General features: G+C 40.5%; 1 protein-coding gene across 1 annotated transcript in view; it reads right to left on the bottom strand.

The window, feature by feature from the left end:
• The window catches only part of lrrc7 (leucine rich repeat containing 7), a 73,237-nt gene that overhangs the window by 12,592 nt on the left and 45,001 nt on the right, over positions 1–15,644 (bottom strand). Inside the window, exons 11-24 of the mRNA XM_042417798.1 lie at positions 13,135–13,264; positions 12,887–13,002; positions 12,534–12,603; positions 11,287–11,386; positions 10,888–11,012; positions 9,763–9,981; positions 9,491–9,613; positions 8,740–8,851; positions 6,850–7,093; positions 5,293–5,799; positions 4,580–4,804; positions 4,203–4,431; positions 3,007–3,354; positions 2,161–2,406 (exon numbers count right to left, since the gene is read on the bottom strand). Of these exons, the coding sequence (XP_042273732.1) occupies positions 2,161–2,406; positions 3,007–3,354; positions 4,203–4,431; positions 4,580–4,804; positions 5,293–5,799; positions 6,850–7,093; positions 8,740–8,851; positions 9,491–9,613; positions 9,763–9,981; positions 10,888–11,012; positions 11,287–11,386; positions 12,534–12,603; positions 12,887–13,002; positions 13,135–13,264 (2,794 nt within the window). The remainder of the gene's footprint in view (positions 1–2,160; positions 2,407–3,006; positions 3,355–4,202; positions 4,432–4,579; positions 4,805–5,292; positions 5,800–6,849; positions 7,094–8,739; positions 8,852–9,490; positions 9,614–9,762; positions 9,982–10,887; positions 11,013–11,286; positions 11,387–12,533; positions 12,604–12,886; positions 13,003–13,134; positions 13,265–15,644) is intronic.

The following is a 15,644-nucleotide window of genomic DNA, read 5'->3' as shown; positions in this document are numbered from 1 at the left end:
GATCAATATCATGAAGATCATGAAGAAAATTCTTGAAAGTTTGACTGAAAGCTATGGTTTTATTTGAAGGAACTGTGTGTGAAAGAGGACATATCATGCTTGTTGTGATTTTCTGTTATTTTTATACCATTATAATGTCGGATGTCTATGTTAAACAGGGTCAAAGGTCCAAAACTTGAGTTGATTGTATGTAGAAATGCCCCAAAAGCCAGCCTTCTCTGAACACTTTGTTTGCAAAATTACCTCTACTTCCTCCTCAGGATGACATCAGATTGTTTGCACATAGCAAACAAACAGCCCACCGCTGTTAGCCTTTCTTGCTAAAGTTGTTGACGTTGTCCATACACACATTTCGGATTGGATTCCGGCTCAAAAATGTACAGATGTATTTGAGAAGTTTCCATTCTGAGTAAAGAACTAGAAAAAGAAGTGAAATCCTACTACTGCTTACTGATGTAGCCTCCCGGGCTGCCAGAAGTTGGCCAAGACGCAGCTTTTGGAAGCTAGCCAATCAGAACAGAGTGGGCTCATGGGGAGGGGGTCCTTAAAGAGACAGGAGCTAAAATGGCCTGTTTCAGACAGAGGCTGAACTGAGGGGCTGCATAAAGGGCCAGTATAAGATAAATAAAGAGTTTTTTGAACTGTAAATCACACAAAGAAATTCCAGCAGTGCCACAAATGAAAAATATAGACCTGGAAATGATATGATGATACGTCCCCTTTAAGATTAGGGCTACATTTCCCTTTCATCTGAAACTGTCATCACAAAAAAGACAGCATTTGTTCAAAAAGCCTGAAACAACTCATGTTGTTTCTGAAAAGCGACCTATTGCAGTCAAGCAAATAATGACTGTACCTCTACAGGAAAATGCCAGCATTACCTCTTTGTTAAAACAGTTAAAAACAGCCTGTTTATGTTTAGTTTTGTGACATTTTGGATTGTCCTCTAAATTGCTGACCCACATGAGGAAGTTTACGTATCCTGGGGGGAGGTGATGGTAAAATAGAACATGAAATTGGCAGGCAGATTGGCACAGTGATTCAGTAATGCAGACACCGTATCAGACCATTGTGGGGAAAATGGAGCTGAACCTTAAGCTGATGTCCTGTATGATCCAGTCCTCACCTTTAGCTATGAGTTTTGGGTAAAGACTGTAAGAATAAGACTGCAGGCACAAGTGCTCAATGTTAGTGTCGTAGCTCCTTGTTTCCTTCCTGTGCCCCGCTCCTTCATGCTGAAAAGAGCCAGATGAGGTGCTTTGTGCAGCTGATCAGTATGCCTCTGGACACCTCTCTGTGACTATTTTGGGAAAGTGTGACTTGGAGCAAACCCAGAAAATGCTGGAGGAATTATTGATAGACTTGGGAATGTCTTGGTTTTTAGCTGGAGCTAAGGACATCTGTGCTACCTGTGCCACCACAACCCAGGTCAATGGCTGAAAATTAATGAATAAAAATGCTTTCACTCAGTCACATACAGCCACACACATACTATAACCCAAAGTCCTTACTCTTCTATGACACAGTAGGTTGTCAGTGCCCTACAAAATGAGCATTATAGGTGTTAAAATACAAATTTTTATTTTATTTTTAGGAACCCAAAACTATTTAGTTAAGGTTAGGGAATGTCATGATTATGATTTAAATCAAGCGATGTTGACTGTTGGTGGGAAACAGGTGCAAACCCACATAAACAGGGTCAAATTCAAACACTGACAGAACATATATTTGACATTTTACATCTAATTAAACAAACAACTGATGCTGTTGTTTTTCTGAAATAAAGTATGAGCCCTCTTTCTGTTGTTATGAAGATGACAATTTATCTTGCCAGGTTTATATCTCTGTCAGATGGGTGATCTATCAACAAATATTTGGTCTTCTGCGACTATTGCATGCATCTATTGGTTTACTTTTCCTAGATATTCTCACAATTGGTCTTTGAGGCTGTAAAACTATAATTAAATTAATAATTCATTTTCTATTAATTTAATAATTGTAACATAGTTCTTGGACTGAAATATTGTATTTTATGGGACCACAAGTTAAAACACTTTAGTGTGTGAAAGTTTAAAATAGTATAAAATAGAGACATGAATGGATAGATACACAGCTTAAACAGCTCACGTCAGCAGCTTAGGTGACAAACAGACAATATACCTGAGATGCTCCGTAGGTCTCGGTACTGTAGCTCCTGGCAGACAGGGGACGGCGCTGAGTCAGGCTCTTTGTTGGATAACCAATCATGGGCTTCTTCTGTTCCTGGTAGGTGGGGTAATCGTCATCGTAGCGGCCGTTTCTCTTGTTGTGCAGCATCTGGCTCTGGCTGTCGACCATATTGGAGAGAGCGGAGTGCTCCATGGGGGAGGAGTAGGCGAGAGCCCGGCCATAAAGAGGAGGGTCCGCCTAAGGAGAGAGGAGGGAAAATTCATCAGACCACAGAAATTAAGTTCAAGACAAAGAATCCACCCTTTGTAAGAATTTATGTTATTTATATGAATACAGTGGCATAACGGAATGTAAATTTATAGGAATTTACCCTCGTTTATTGGTGCATATGATCATTAGTACAACAGAAGTAAAGGTTTTAGTTTTCAGTTTTTTTATACTTGTTTGTGGGATAAATTTATTGTTGGTTTTGGACTTTTCGTGGGATTTGTTTCCAATAGGAAAAATATACAATCTCGCCGGATTTAACCTTTAAACATGATTGTGTACATCAGAAAACAAATGAGCTAGAAAATGGAAAGTTTTTCAACAATTGATTAGTTCTAAGCCATTTGTTATACTGAGCTTGGTGATACTTTATGATGTCTAAACAAACAAATATTTTCATGAGTCATGGCCATATTGATACCAGATCACTTATACATGGGACTAAGATATATTTTCTGGGTAAAGAACAAATATTGTTGTCATCATTTATATGATGAATTCATTTCTGTCAGTAGGAATAACACACACACGCAGGCAAAGAAGTACAATTCTGCACACAACAAATACAACCTGCTGTCTGTACTGAGCTTCCTGCAGCGCCTCCTGCTGGGCTTCATGGACTCTGCGGAACAAGGCGAGCTCTGTAGAGCTCACTAATGAATCAGCTCTCCTCAAAAACCCTGGCCTGGAACGCTGCGATGGTATTGGCTGCTGCTGGCTGGGCAGACCGTCCTGGTTGATCGGTGATTGGGGGAAAGAAAACATCTCCAGCGGTGGGTAAGCACGGTACCGAGGGCTCACTAACTCTTTGGGTAATGTCTTCCCTGGTTGATTGATGTACTCCAAGGCCTTAGATGAGTGGTTGACATAATCTGGTGTGTTGGGGAAGGGCGGAGGGACTCGGCGGTCCATAGTCACCTGATTGGTTAGAATTGTTACCAGTAAATCCCTGAAAGTTTTCAGACATTGATGTCATGCAAAATATTGTGACTTTTGGTTCTTTTGGTTTTGATATTTTGTCGAGAAAAAAATAATGATAAAAAGAAAAAAGAAAAATCAAAAACATGCGACCCACAAAATGCTGCTTAAGTTATTCAAACCTGCATTAAATGATTTTTTTTGGCCATTTGGGGGCAGTGGAAACAAGCTGCAAACACAACACTGACACATCATTATCTTTTAAGTTGCTATGTTGAACTTCTAAGCATACAGTTGTGTATTTACACATCTAGCCATTATGGATCAACATTATCAGTCATTTGCAGTCATGTTTCTGTCCACCTGGTCAATGTAAGTCCAATATTCACTCTCTTTTAGCTCTGTCTTTGGTCTCAATCGACTCCTGAGGGAAATGTCTCGCTCTTTAGCTGCTAAATGCGCTGCTATGTTCACCAGCTAGTTTAGAGCTAACTGTGCCTGTTTGCTGTTTGGTGCTGAGCAGGTAGTGTACAGTGGGGTTTTAGAGCCTTTTCTCTGAAAACAGTTGCCTGCTGCAGCTGAAAACGACACTATGAGAGCAGTGAGAGTGAACCAAAACAGTAAATTTGCAGCCGGACAGCTAAACAATGAGCTGAAACTCACTATGAAGCTCAGTAAAGCCAAGGTTCATCACTACGAGTGATACCTCCAACAGTACACGTTATTTGATATATTTTTATTATAAATTATATTGATTATAGCTGCTTTAAAGTTTGTGAGGTTTGATTTTTTTCCCCACAAAGCACACATATTATTTCCAAAATTTAAGACAGGCACAAGCTGCTAACCTGGGGGTTGTAGTTCTGGTCGAAGTGGTAGGCCTTCTGTGGGATGGCAGGTTTTTGGTTCTGTCCCAGCTGGTTGCTGGATCCATGTCCTGGGAAGACTAGTTCATCGTCTAACATGGGTGCAGACTGGGACCGTGCCATGCTGGTCTGCTCCATAGAACCAGGCAGCTCCTGACGGTCCAAACTGGTCTGCTGCTCAATGGATGAACTATAGCTGTCCATAGGAATACTGTACAAAGCGAAGACAACAAGAGAAATCAGTGTTGACAGCTGTGATCAAATTACTGTTTATGCAGGAGACCCCACTTTGCAATCACCTGACTTATAATCCCCTGACATATATTTCAAAAGAAACATAATCACAATACTAAATCTACCTGTAGACTTTATAGGAGCCGATGTCAATCTCATCGATGCTCTGTGACTTCTTAAACTTGGACCTGGTCTCCTTCATCATGGGGGACAGGCGGTCTGAGCTTTTACTCATTACCACGGTTACCTTGTTGCCCCCGGTGACACTTAGCTGATCCTTTCTGTTCTGCTCCCCCTGATTGTCGTGGTACGTCCAGCTGCCGGGCAAAGGCCCCGCTCCTTGTTCCAGCCTTAGACAAAAAAACAAGAGATGTTATAATAGAAAAAACCCAAAATGATTAGCAGAATTATAACAGTATGAGCAGAAAACAAGACCATGTGACACACTGTCATTATAGCCTGATAATCAGACTAAGCTGTCATTTTGTTTCCACTCCATTATTCACTCTCTTTCAGACAAAATGTTGGTGGCACTTCAGAGGTCTGAGGCCCTATTAATGTCATGATTCTGACGTGTCAAATAATTATTATTATTAATTATTTGAGTGAAATTTGTGAAAGCTGGAAGAATTTCAGATTTTTACGGAGCACATAAAAATATAGATGTATATATGATTCATGTAGACTGAGATGATCAACAACTGGATCTTCAACCAGAATGAAGTGTACAAATGCTGCTGTAGTGTTTGGTTGGAATGAAAACCTGTATACCCTGAGGGTCATGAAGGCGTTTTAGTGGTGACAGAGGTACTGTTAAGCTGTTTCTTGCTTCAGTTACCTTGGGTCCATCACTTTGCGGTCGGGGTTGGGGCTGGAGGTGGGTGTCAGGTCCAGTTTGGAGGGAAAAGCAGTCCTGTCCTCCAGTGGGCTTGGGGTCCGGGTCCAATTCTGCCAAGGATTTTGTGAAGGACCTGCAGAGCCTTGAGGGTCATTGTCCGGGGTAGAGCGTTGGTTGCTGTGGAAGGGGAGTGTCTGGGTGTCCAGCTCCAAGGGGACTCCTACGATTCGCTCTTGCCTGAGGAGGGGGCGGCGGCCATGTGTCGACTGGCTGCGGGGTTTGGAGCCCAGAGGCGGGTTTCCCTGGCTCGTAGTAGAGGACGGGCCATCCAGAGGAGACTCCTCAGCATCGAAGCCTGTGTTGTCATAATGAGGGGCTTCAGCCCAGTCAAAAGGCTCGCTCAGCGGGCGTCGATCGCCGCGCTGCTGCAGGGTTCCTGATGGAGGGGTTTCTCGCTGAGATAACAGGGGCTTGGAGTCAATGGGCTTGGGGAATGACTGGGCCAGTCTAAAAAGGACAGAAAATATTAATCGCAAATTATGTTGGAAAATAATAAAACAAACTGAATTATACTGAAATGCCACGCTACATTATTATTATGTACTGTGCTGTATATTTAATCATTGGTAACAGCGTAACTTTTTCCGCTCTCTCTCTAAAAGATCAATTTGGCCAACAACCATGTTTGTTGTAATTAATGTTTCCAAGAGCAGCCTGGAATATAAAATATTAATGCCTTTAGCCTCCCTCCTTGCCACTTGCAGTATGCAAATACCAAGTTTCACAAGTACACAGACAAAGGGACAAGTATACAGATTGGGATCGGTACCGCCCCAGGGCATGTGAAATAACAACTTTAATGTCAAAAAATACCAAGGCGAGCTTTCAACCTGCAGGGGCTCTGCATGGGAAGAGAATGGACAAAGAAATGAGTTTTCAACATTAGAAGAGATGATGAAACAATGAAAAAGGTCTTCCATCACAGCAAACTGTCATAAATATGGTACACAATGTAAGTTGAGACATTTATTGTTGTCTATAGCTGCAACATTTCTTATTAGAACTCAAAACACTATTCCCATGCTATTTCTCAAGCCAATTCTTTCAAACTTTACCCTGAGTCCACTCCAATCAGGCTAAAAACATCAGTAGAAGGACCAAGCCTCTTTATGTGTTGGTATAAAAACCCCCTCTAGATAGTAACATTATTGAAGTCTGGACTGGACAGCTTTGAAGCAGAGGGTTCAGAGGCAGAGAGAGAGATTCCTGAACAGAAGTCTGCAGCATCCTAATGAGTCTCTCTGACCTTCACTGAGCAAACGAGAGAGATGAGAAAGACACAGAAAGATGGAAGGAATGAGGGCGGGAGGAGAGGATGGATTGAGCGACCGGATAGATGAATGAGATGTACGAGGGTGATAGATAGAGGAGATTGAAAGCGGGGGGATGGAATCGAAAGAGAAGAATAGATGATAGATAGTTGGAGGGAGAGACAGAGTGAGGGACAGAGATGAAATTGAACATGAACCGTGTGTGTGTGTGTATGTGTGTGAGTACCTGTTGGTCCAGTGTGTTTGAGGAGCCTGGTCCTTGTTGGGGGCCGGCAGGGCGGGTGTGTGTTGGTGCTGGTGCTGGTGTTGGTGTGGGTGTTGATGTGGGTGAGAGTGTGTGTGTGAGTGTGTGTTGGCGGGCGGGTTGGAGGAGCCCGAGGAGCCTTGTGAGGGAGAGTAGTCAGAGTAGGTGGCTGAGGAGCCGCTGTGGTTCAGACAATGGAGCTTATCCACCTCCTCATCTGTAGACTCTGGACAGAGACAAAGCTCTGTTCAGTGAAAATGTCACATCCTCTTCTTTCTGATAGCCCTCTTTTACAAGTACTTAAATGCCTTTGTCATGTTTGAAAGAAAAAAATCCTTTCCTCTTCTCTTGAATTTTATGTCTTTTCTCAGATCTTCTCTATCGTACACAATCTCAAGAGACTCTGCATGTATTGTTAGTGATCTAAGTATACGTTCAGGTGACTTGACACACATATAGTTTCCATTAACAGCTGAATAATTTCTGGTTGTATAATGTGGACAATAATTTTTCTTTTGATACATGCCTATTGATTTTGTGTTTAAATGTCAACTCAGCAGCTGGACTCAACGAATCCTCCTGAAGTTCTGTTGCTACTGGTTATGATTTACAGTCCGCACAAACAGGACTGAATCATTGACAGAAGACACCCGGACTCGACGGATCCCCCTGAGGTTCTGTTGCTGCGTCTCCTGTCTAATGTATGATCTGAGGTATAGGTTAGATCTTAGAGAGGGTCCTCACATAGAAACCTAAAGCTTTAGACTTAAGGTGGTGTTAAATATACAGTCTTTGACTTTGTTATAATCCAACAACACTCTTAATTCCCACCTTAATGCTGGATTTAAAAACTCAACAGTGAAGTATTAGCTACTGTAAATTACAACAAGTTTGCACTGTAACCAAGATGATGTTTAGGCTGAATTTCAGGTAGAAGAACCACATTACTTTCTGAATCTTGTCATCTGTGTTTTAACCCAGATTCCTGCACTGTTCTTATTATGTGTTTGGACAATATTGAGTCCACTGCACTGACGCACGACATGGCCTGGTTATAAAACATGGGTTTAACAGTTTTTTTTAAGTGTTCCTATTGAAATCAAGAACTTTTCTGGAAGGGGAACCTGTAAAGACAGCAGCATCAAAATAAACCCCAACGTTTGCAGAAAGGCATAAAGGAGGGAACAAAGTAAAATTCGTGTGTAAATACTAAAAAGCAGTGGTGTAGTATCAAACCGGCAGTTTCATGAGTCAAACCTTTTTAAATCTCGAAAGAATAAACAAAATGAAGCTTCTTATTAATTTCCCTTCATTAAGAATTTACCCTCACCAAGACAGACAAGCTGTTTGAGCTGTAACTGTTTTGCAGTGAGTTCCCTGAAGAAAAAGTAGATTACATGATTACATGCTTTTCCTGATTTAGTTGCAACAGGAGCTCAGGAATTAGACACAGCTACAGTTCGTCACAGAGAAGAGATAATAAACTGTTTCTTACGGTGGATGGGATTAAGGCACTAAATAATTTTGAGCATAAAGACAGATTTTTAATAGGGCAGTAAAATTAGGTTTACCTCGGATGAAACTGAGGCCTTGAGGGCAAAATAAGTAAAAAGGGTCGATCTAAAAGCTGAAACATATAACTGGGATCTGGATATTCTGCAGAGCTTTATGGTATTCCCTCACTCACTATGAAATGAATCCGCTCTCCACCATGACTAATTAATGAACACTATTACAACATGCCCCAAGCGCTTTACAATAGACCACATTAAATGACAGTGTGTATTGTATGTGCGCAGCCTTGTACCTAATCCTGTTTGCCTCAGTGCTATTTTGTATGTTTTTATGGACATATTCAGTATCATACAATACCTTTCTTGTCCTTGCCCAGCAGTACCACCTTTGGTTTGTACATAGGTGGCTCCACCAGGGTGGGCCTCATGTCAGAGATACGGATGTCGTTGGGTGAGCCGCCCATCGAGTCCTTTGGAAAGAAAAAACACACAAGTTCTCATCGGTTAGCCAGAGTAGAACATTCTTGGACAGCCAAATAAGTCGTGGGAGGTAAACAGGTCAGAATTAATATTTTAAACTTAATAATTTCATGTTTCTCAACTAAATAGCACTGAATAGGGAGCTCAAACATTTGGTGCTCTGTCAGTCTGTGGAACTAGGTAATTGTGGGATCACCTGAGATATAATTAGGTTTAAGCAATAAACTGGCAATCGTGTAGAAGTTGACAGAATATTTAAGAGCTTCACATACAGAGTGGAATATAAACTATATGAGGCTTTGTAAACTGATGTATGATTAATCTTTCAGCAGCCTCTGTAAATCCATTCATTACTTTTTTTTGGAAATATCAGACAATCTAGTGTTGTGACATTTGCAGTGTGCTCATTTGAATACTCAGTTTAGGTATAACCTTTTATAGATGTGGTGAAATATTACCCTGATAACTGTAAAAATCACATGGCAAGAAGACAAGTTTCTAAACAAACATGAATCTGATTGTACAAGTTGCGTAGCCGCCTCTCAAAAGGCTAAAAACACAACATCTAATGTGGCCATAATCTTATTTGACTACATGTTTGTTTGTGTACGTTTGTACACGTGACAAACCTCTGAGCTCTCTGTCAGGTCCTCTTTGTCCTTCCTCTTGGGAATTTCGATGCCAGAGTTATGCATTGATCCCTGATCCATTAACTGAGTCTGAGAGAAGTCCTGCATCTCTCTGTCTGTCACCTGTCAAAGTCCATTTTGAGTCATGTATTGATATTAGCATCAAATGAGCAAAAAGAGAGATCTTTATGATCATACACTTTAATGTTTATGAGTTTTATGAGTGTGTGTAACTGGGAATGTGTGTGTGTGTATGTGTGTGTGTTCTCTACCTCTTTGGGAGGAAGGGGCCACGGTGGTTCGTACTGTTCTTTGCTGAGGTGTGTGTGTTCCATGTTGGTTCCTGCCGAGGTGGCGGTGCCTGTGCTCAGCTGGTGCTGGTGTCCATGTCCGGCGTGTACGCTCTTACCCACGAGGCTTTGCACTGACTTGACCATGTTCTTAAGATCCTCAGGGTAGGGTGTTGGGTAGCGCTTTAGGTTTATCTCCACCTACAAAGATGGAAATGGAAAATAAATGACCAAAAGAGACGTACACTGAGCAAGCATTTGTCAATCTGCCATATGATTCTTTAAAAAATCTAAAACAAGACATTATAAAATCTGTTAAAATGTTTCTTTGACTCATTCCTTATTCATTATTTAGTTTTATATGTTTTGTTGTCATTGTTTCTTTTGCTAGTTTCTTCTTACGTATACTTTTTTAACCTCTGCTAACATGCAACATTGTCATCCTCATTGTGGCACTGACTGCTCAGTATTTTTTCAGACACTGCAGAAATCAAGAGAAACATAATAGCAATTTGGGGAAAAAAACTGCACACTTCACCTTAAAAGATCATTTCAAGGTTCAGCACAAAAATGAAAATCTTCTAGATTATTTAACAATATTAAAGGAGGGTCAGATAAATTATTTATATATTTGTCTCAGAGAAATCATAACTTTTTCATCACCTTTGTATATACAGTAAATGGCTCTAAATACTACAGCACTCATGAGCCTCAGTGACTGTTTGCAGAGGGGTGAGATCTGAGATGTACAGTAATATATTTAGAAAGCTTCTGTGTTTCAATCAGGGACAAAGCTGCACCATCCAGCTGAACTGATCCAAAACTGATCATCAATCTGAAACTGAATCGATTCAGGTTGTTGAATTAATATAATGAATTCTGCAAAGCAATGCTCCTTGAGTCTTGTGCCTTTGACTTTTTAATCAATGAGTTTTTTCCACACAGCTAACAACATGCTAAAACAAGAGTTGGAGGTTTTCCAAAGGCCAGTCAGTTATCATTGTCTTTGCAAAAAAGCTAATAGAAACCCTGGTCACCTCATATAATCCCTCCCAACCAGAGAGAGACACAGACAGACAGACAGACAGAAAGAGAGAGAGAGCTGACCTTGACCTTCCCAGAGTTGTCTTCCTCTTCTTTCTTGTCCTCAAAGTCAAAGGCCACAGTCATCCTCTGCTGTCTCTGCTCCTCCCACAGAGTAGGATTAAAGCTGTCACTGTCCGACTGGTAATCTGTACACACACACACACACACACACATACACACACACATCAAAGATGAGGTCCCATTATAGGACTGTGGATTGTCATTTACACCCACACTTACCGGTATACACAAATCTTGCAGCATTCAATACACATGTATGGTTACAAACACACACATGACATCATACAGTGTAACAAAAGCTAATATTGTTATATTAATAGTGTAACAGTACAAAACATACATTTAACCATGCCCTCACATTAAGAGAGACACACACACACACACACACACAGATTGTACCCTCATCATGTCGGGGTTGTTGAGGAAACATGTAGTTGGTCAAAACCTTCTGTTTGGTTTCGGGGTGGGCTTCTGTCTGCAGTGGGATCAGAGCCTTGGACTGCAAACACAGACACATACATTTAGATTAGCAATCTTGTATGAACTGTCAACGATCCTATTTATTCCTTACTCTCACATCTACAACTAATCCGACCTAAAAGCTATGCTGTCTCACATGTAAATGTCATGCTGCGCTGCCATTTTACAAATTGCATTTGAATTTTAAATTTGCTTTTCTTCTTTAGCGGGTCAACAACAATCCAGTGTTGTTATGAATTCACTTTCATTTATCAGCTGTGATTACACCTTGATTAAACCGTTAGCGGCATAGACGATTTTAAAATGTCATGAAGAATATTATTAACTTGAATCTTAGTATAGTTGAAACAAATGATACTTTAATATCATCATTAACAGCAATGTGTTGCTCTATGTGCTTCATTTACTCCACTGCACAACCTACAGCTGCTTCAGATTGTTTTAGTCGGTATGAACTCCGGCCAGTCTGCATCCACATTGTACAAGCTGAAGCTCCATAACTAATTCAGACTGATAATTAATTCTCAAATAAAAGCAATCAAGTAATGGCAAGTCTCAGAAAGCAAATATGCTGTGTTTGAAAAAAAAAATAAAGGCCAGACCCAAAGGAGGAAAAAATAGGGAGAAAATGAAATTACCAATAACTGTACAATAATGGCAGACATTGTAAATTCAGTAAAATGTGTACTTGCACAACACTCTATTGATCTGAGTTCATTTTGTTACACAGTGTTTTAATCATTATGACTCACTCTACTTTGCTTTTTGCTCTTAGTTATCATTATTATTGGGCTACTAAAACTTAATTAAATAATAAAACAACACTTCCTGCACCTGTTTCACAATGGAAGTGTTCCAGGGAAATTTAAGGATTAAAAGATTTGTTTTTTAATCCGAAACAAATAGAGAAGATGTTTTTTGCATTAAGTGCAGCAACAGCATATTAACACGGCAAATGGGAGCAGATCAGAGGAGAGAGAGGCTTCTTAGAAAAAATATGATATAAACACTAATAAACCCCGTAGAACTTAAAAATGAAAGCCTTTATCTACTAATAACCTGTCTCAAATAAAGCCTGGTTATGTGATTAATATGTGTGTAGCTGATTGTATTCGTGCTGCGGGTACAGGCTCCGGGAGAGTGTGTGGGAGGAGAGAGAGAGATACCTGATTGTCAGAGAGCCAGAGAGCTGCCAGGTCCTTCAGCTTAGTGAAGGTAAACGGTAGATTCTTTAACCTGAGAGAGAGAGAGAGATACGGAGGAAGGGAGGGGAGAGAAAGAGAAGAGAGATGTTTCTTCTGCCCACACACTGTACAGCCTGCAGAGCACGTCACCATGGCAACACACTCATCCATTCCCATGGTAACTGCAGGCCGTGAGAGTGACTACAGAAGCAAAAACGGTCATTGACAAAGTGTTGCATGCGTGTGTGTGTGTGTGTGTGTTTGCACACTTATTGTCACTACTGAGTCATAGTTTGGTCGTGTGTGTGTGTGTGTGTGTGTGTTTGTGTCTATACCTGTTGTCACTGAGGTTTAAGACTCGTAGTTTGGTCATCTGCCCGATCTCGTCAGGAAGGAACTCAAGTTTGTTGGACCGCAGCGACATCACCGTCACATTCTTACAGTTACCGATCTGAAACACACACCCATAATCCATCAGATCACATTACAGCGGAGGCTAGTACTTAATAAGAGACACTCTTTCCCTGAGCCACATTAGAGTATTATGACTCATATCAAGGTTAGATAGTGTTTATCTCCTTACCTCCCGGGGCAGCTCTGTCAGGAAGTTCTCATCAGCGGCGAAGGTCCTCAAGCTGTGCAGGTAGCCGACGGTGGGAGGCAGCGACTCCAACTCATTACAACTACAGTCCAATTCCTCCAACAGAGACAGACTGAGTGAAAGGAACAGATGCAAAGAGAGAACATGACAAAGACAGAGAAGAAATTATTCTGCAGGTTGTAAAATCTCTGCTGCAACTTCAGATGACTTAGATATGAGTTTTAAAGGATTAGGATGGTAATATTCTATATTTTCTTCTATTGTCAACAAATCCTGTGAAAAGACCGAAATCTGCGATGAATTTATCCTACTAACAACTATTGCCTGCACCCAAAATCTGATATAACTTATTCCTCTGTGTCACAGAGCTCCATCAATGTGCCACACTGTTGCACTGGCTGACATGTTACACACACACACACACATATACCGTCCTGCTGCTGTGAAATAGTCTGTTTTAGTCTGTTTATGTCTTCAGGAGGAACAGATAGGTTCGGGGCTGGGAGCCACAGACATAGTAGGGAAGTTGAAGAGTTTTGACAGATTGACACATCGTTGGTGTTTTCATGGGATTTGTTGACAATGAGAAAAAACATAGAAGAGCACCAGCCTTATCCTTTAACATGTTATGATGAGAAGGAAACATTTGTCTTTGTAGCAGACAACTTAGAAGAGGAGAGCGTTGAGAGAAGCAAAAGATCATCACATTGAAGAATCAATCAATTCATTAATCAATCATCAATTAAACTAATTTCATATTGACATAAATTTGGTCTCATTTGCTGACCACCCTTCATCTTTTTTGTCCCATTTTTCCCTCTTTGATGCCTGACATTCTTCAACTGGGATCTCAACTTCTCCATTCACAGTAACATCCAGGGCAGGCCCTCTGCAGGGCTCCCTGACCCCCCTTTGACTGACATCATTGGCCTAGCAGCACACTAACAGCAGGCTAATGCTAATGAGACAACATTTTTACATTAATGTACTGTCACTGTTAACATTGCATTAGTCTGCTATTATTATTCCCAATGGCCCGGACCATCTGGGCCACCATACGGTCTGACAGAGGAGAGGAGAGGAGAAAATAGGAGAGGAGAGGAGAGGAGAGTTTCTTATCCTATATCTAGATGTACTGCCAGCCTTGAAATCTAAACGCAATAGCAGGTGTCATGGGAAAGCACAGTAGCTCAGTGGTTAGTGCTGTCACTTTAAAGCAAGAGGATGTACGTTCAAGTTAAGTTTTTTTCATTCAAATCTTTTTGTTTGCAGCATGCAAGCTCTCTCTGTTTGTTTGGGTGCTGCACTTGCTAAATAAGAAACTAAAAACCTATTTTTTAACTAATCTTAAGTCCCTTCTGGTTTGGAGTATCAGCTAAATGAGCAAAAATATAGTTTTACACAAGATTGAACTCACAGACATCAGTCACAGCAATTAAGCTTGAGATTTCTTCTGAACAAAAATATCTGGAAAAGTCTAAGTAAATAAAAAAATAGCCAATACATTACTGTACATGCTACAGTGGGAGTAGATGTGCATATTTCAGTCTTCAACATGGTATATACTGCCCCTCTCACTGCTCTAATATTATAAAGACTGAATGTAAAACGTAAACCCTGATGTCCACTTGATGAGGCTGCGCTCTGCCACTGAAGCCAGTGTGCTGATGTCTTCCAACCCTTGTTGGGCTCACATGTGTTGTTCTGTTCGGATTCACAATCTTACGTTCTGGATCGATTTTTGCTGGAGCAACTTGCATCGCTGAATTTACTCTTGTGAATAAACAGAAATGCAGATTTTTATTCATTTTTTGACATCTGAGATTGAATTAATATTACACAATGCAATTACTTATTTTGTTATTGAATTTGTACAGCAGCTAAATTATTTTTTCTTGTCTTTTTCTGTCACTTGTTCTCCAGAGTTTGTGTAGAAGAAGAGGAAATGCTACACAATTCAGTAAATATAGATTTAATATAAAGGTAAAATGCCATAGTGCATACAGTAATTAAAACAAGTAAAGTACAGCTACAAAACATTACCAAACGGAACAAAAATGAACTGCAATTTAATATTATAGATAAAAAACACAGAAATGTCAGGAAAACAACTAAATAATATTGGGATGTGGCTGCAGAAGAAGCAGTCTGTTCTGAGCCCCATCCAGTGGACATCTGATGGTAAGATTACCTGCTTTTTGTTCTGTTATAGCCACTTTTGACTGTACAAAAGTAAAAAGAAGTAACTTATCTATAATTTAAGCCTGATACATTTATAGTATTCAGTATCTACAGTATGCTGTAGTGCTAAAATAGCTAGAGGGGAACAGGATGTCGTCCTGGCTGAAGTAAAGGGACGAAGCTTGTATTACTTCACCAGTATACTCAGACATATAGTACACATATCCATTTGCGCTTTGACTTTACATAGATACATTTGTCCATAAATATGTAAGTATGAGTCTATTAATATGAGTAAGTTAGGAAAACAC

The sequence above is a fragment of the Thunnus maccoyii genome, chromosome 7 (assembly GCF_910596095.1).
Source record: "Thunnus maccoyii chromosome 7, fThuMac1.1, whole genome shotgun sequence".
NCBI classification, from domain to species: Eukaryota; Metazoa; Chordata; class Actinopteri; order Scombriformes; family Scombridae; genus Thunnus; species Thunnus maccoyii.
This window is presented reverse-complemented; position numbering and strand designations above follow the sequence as displayed.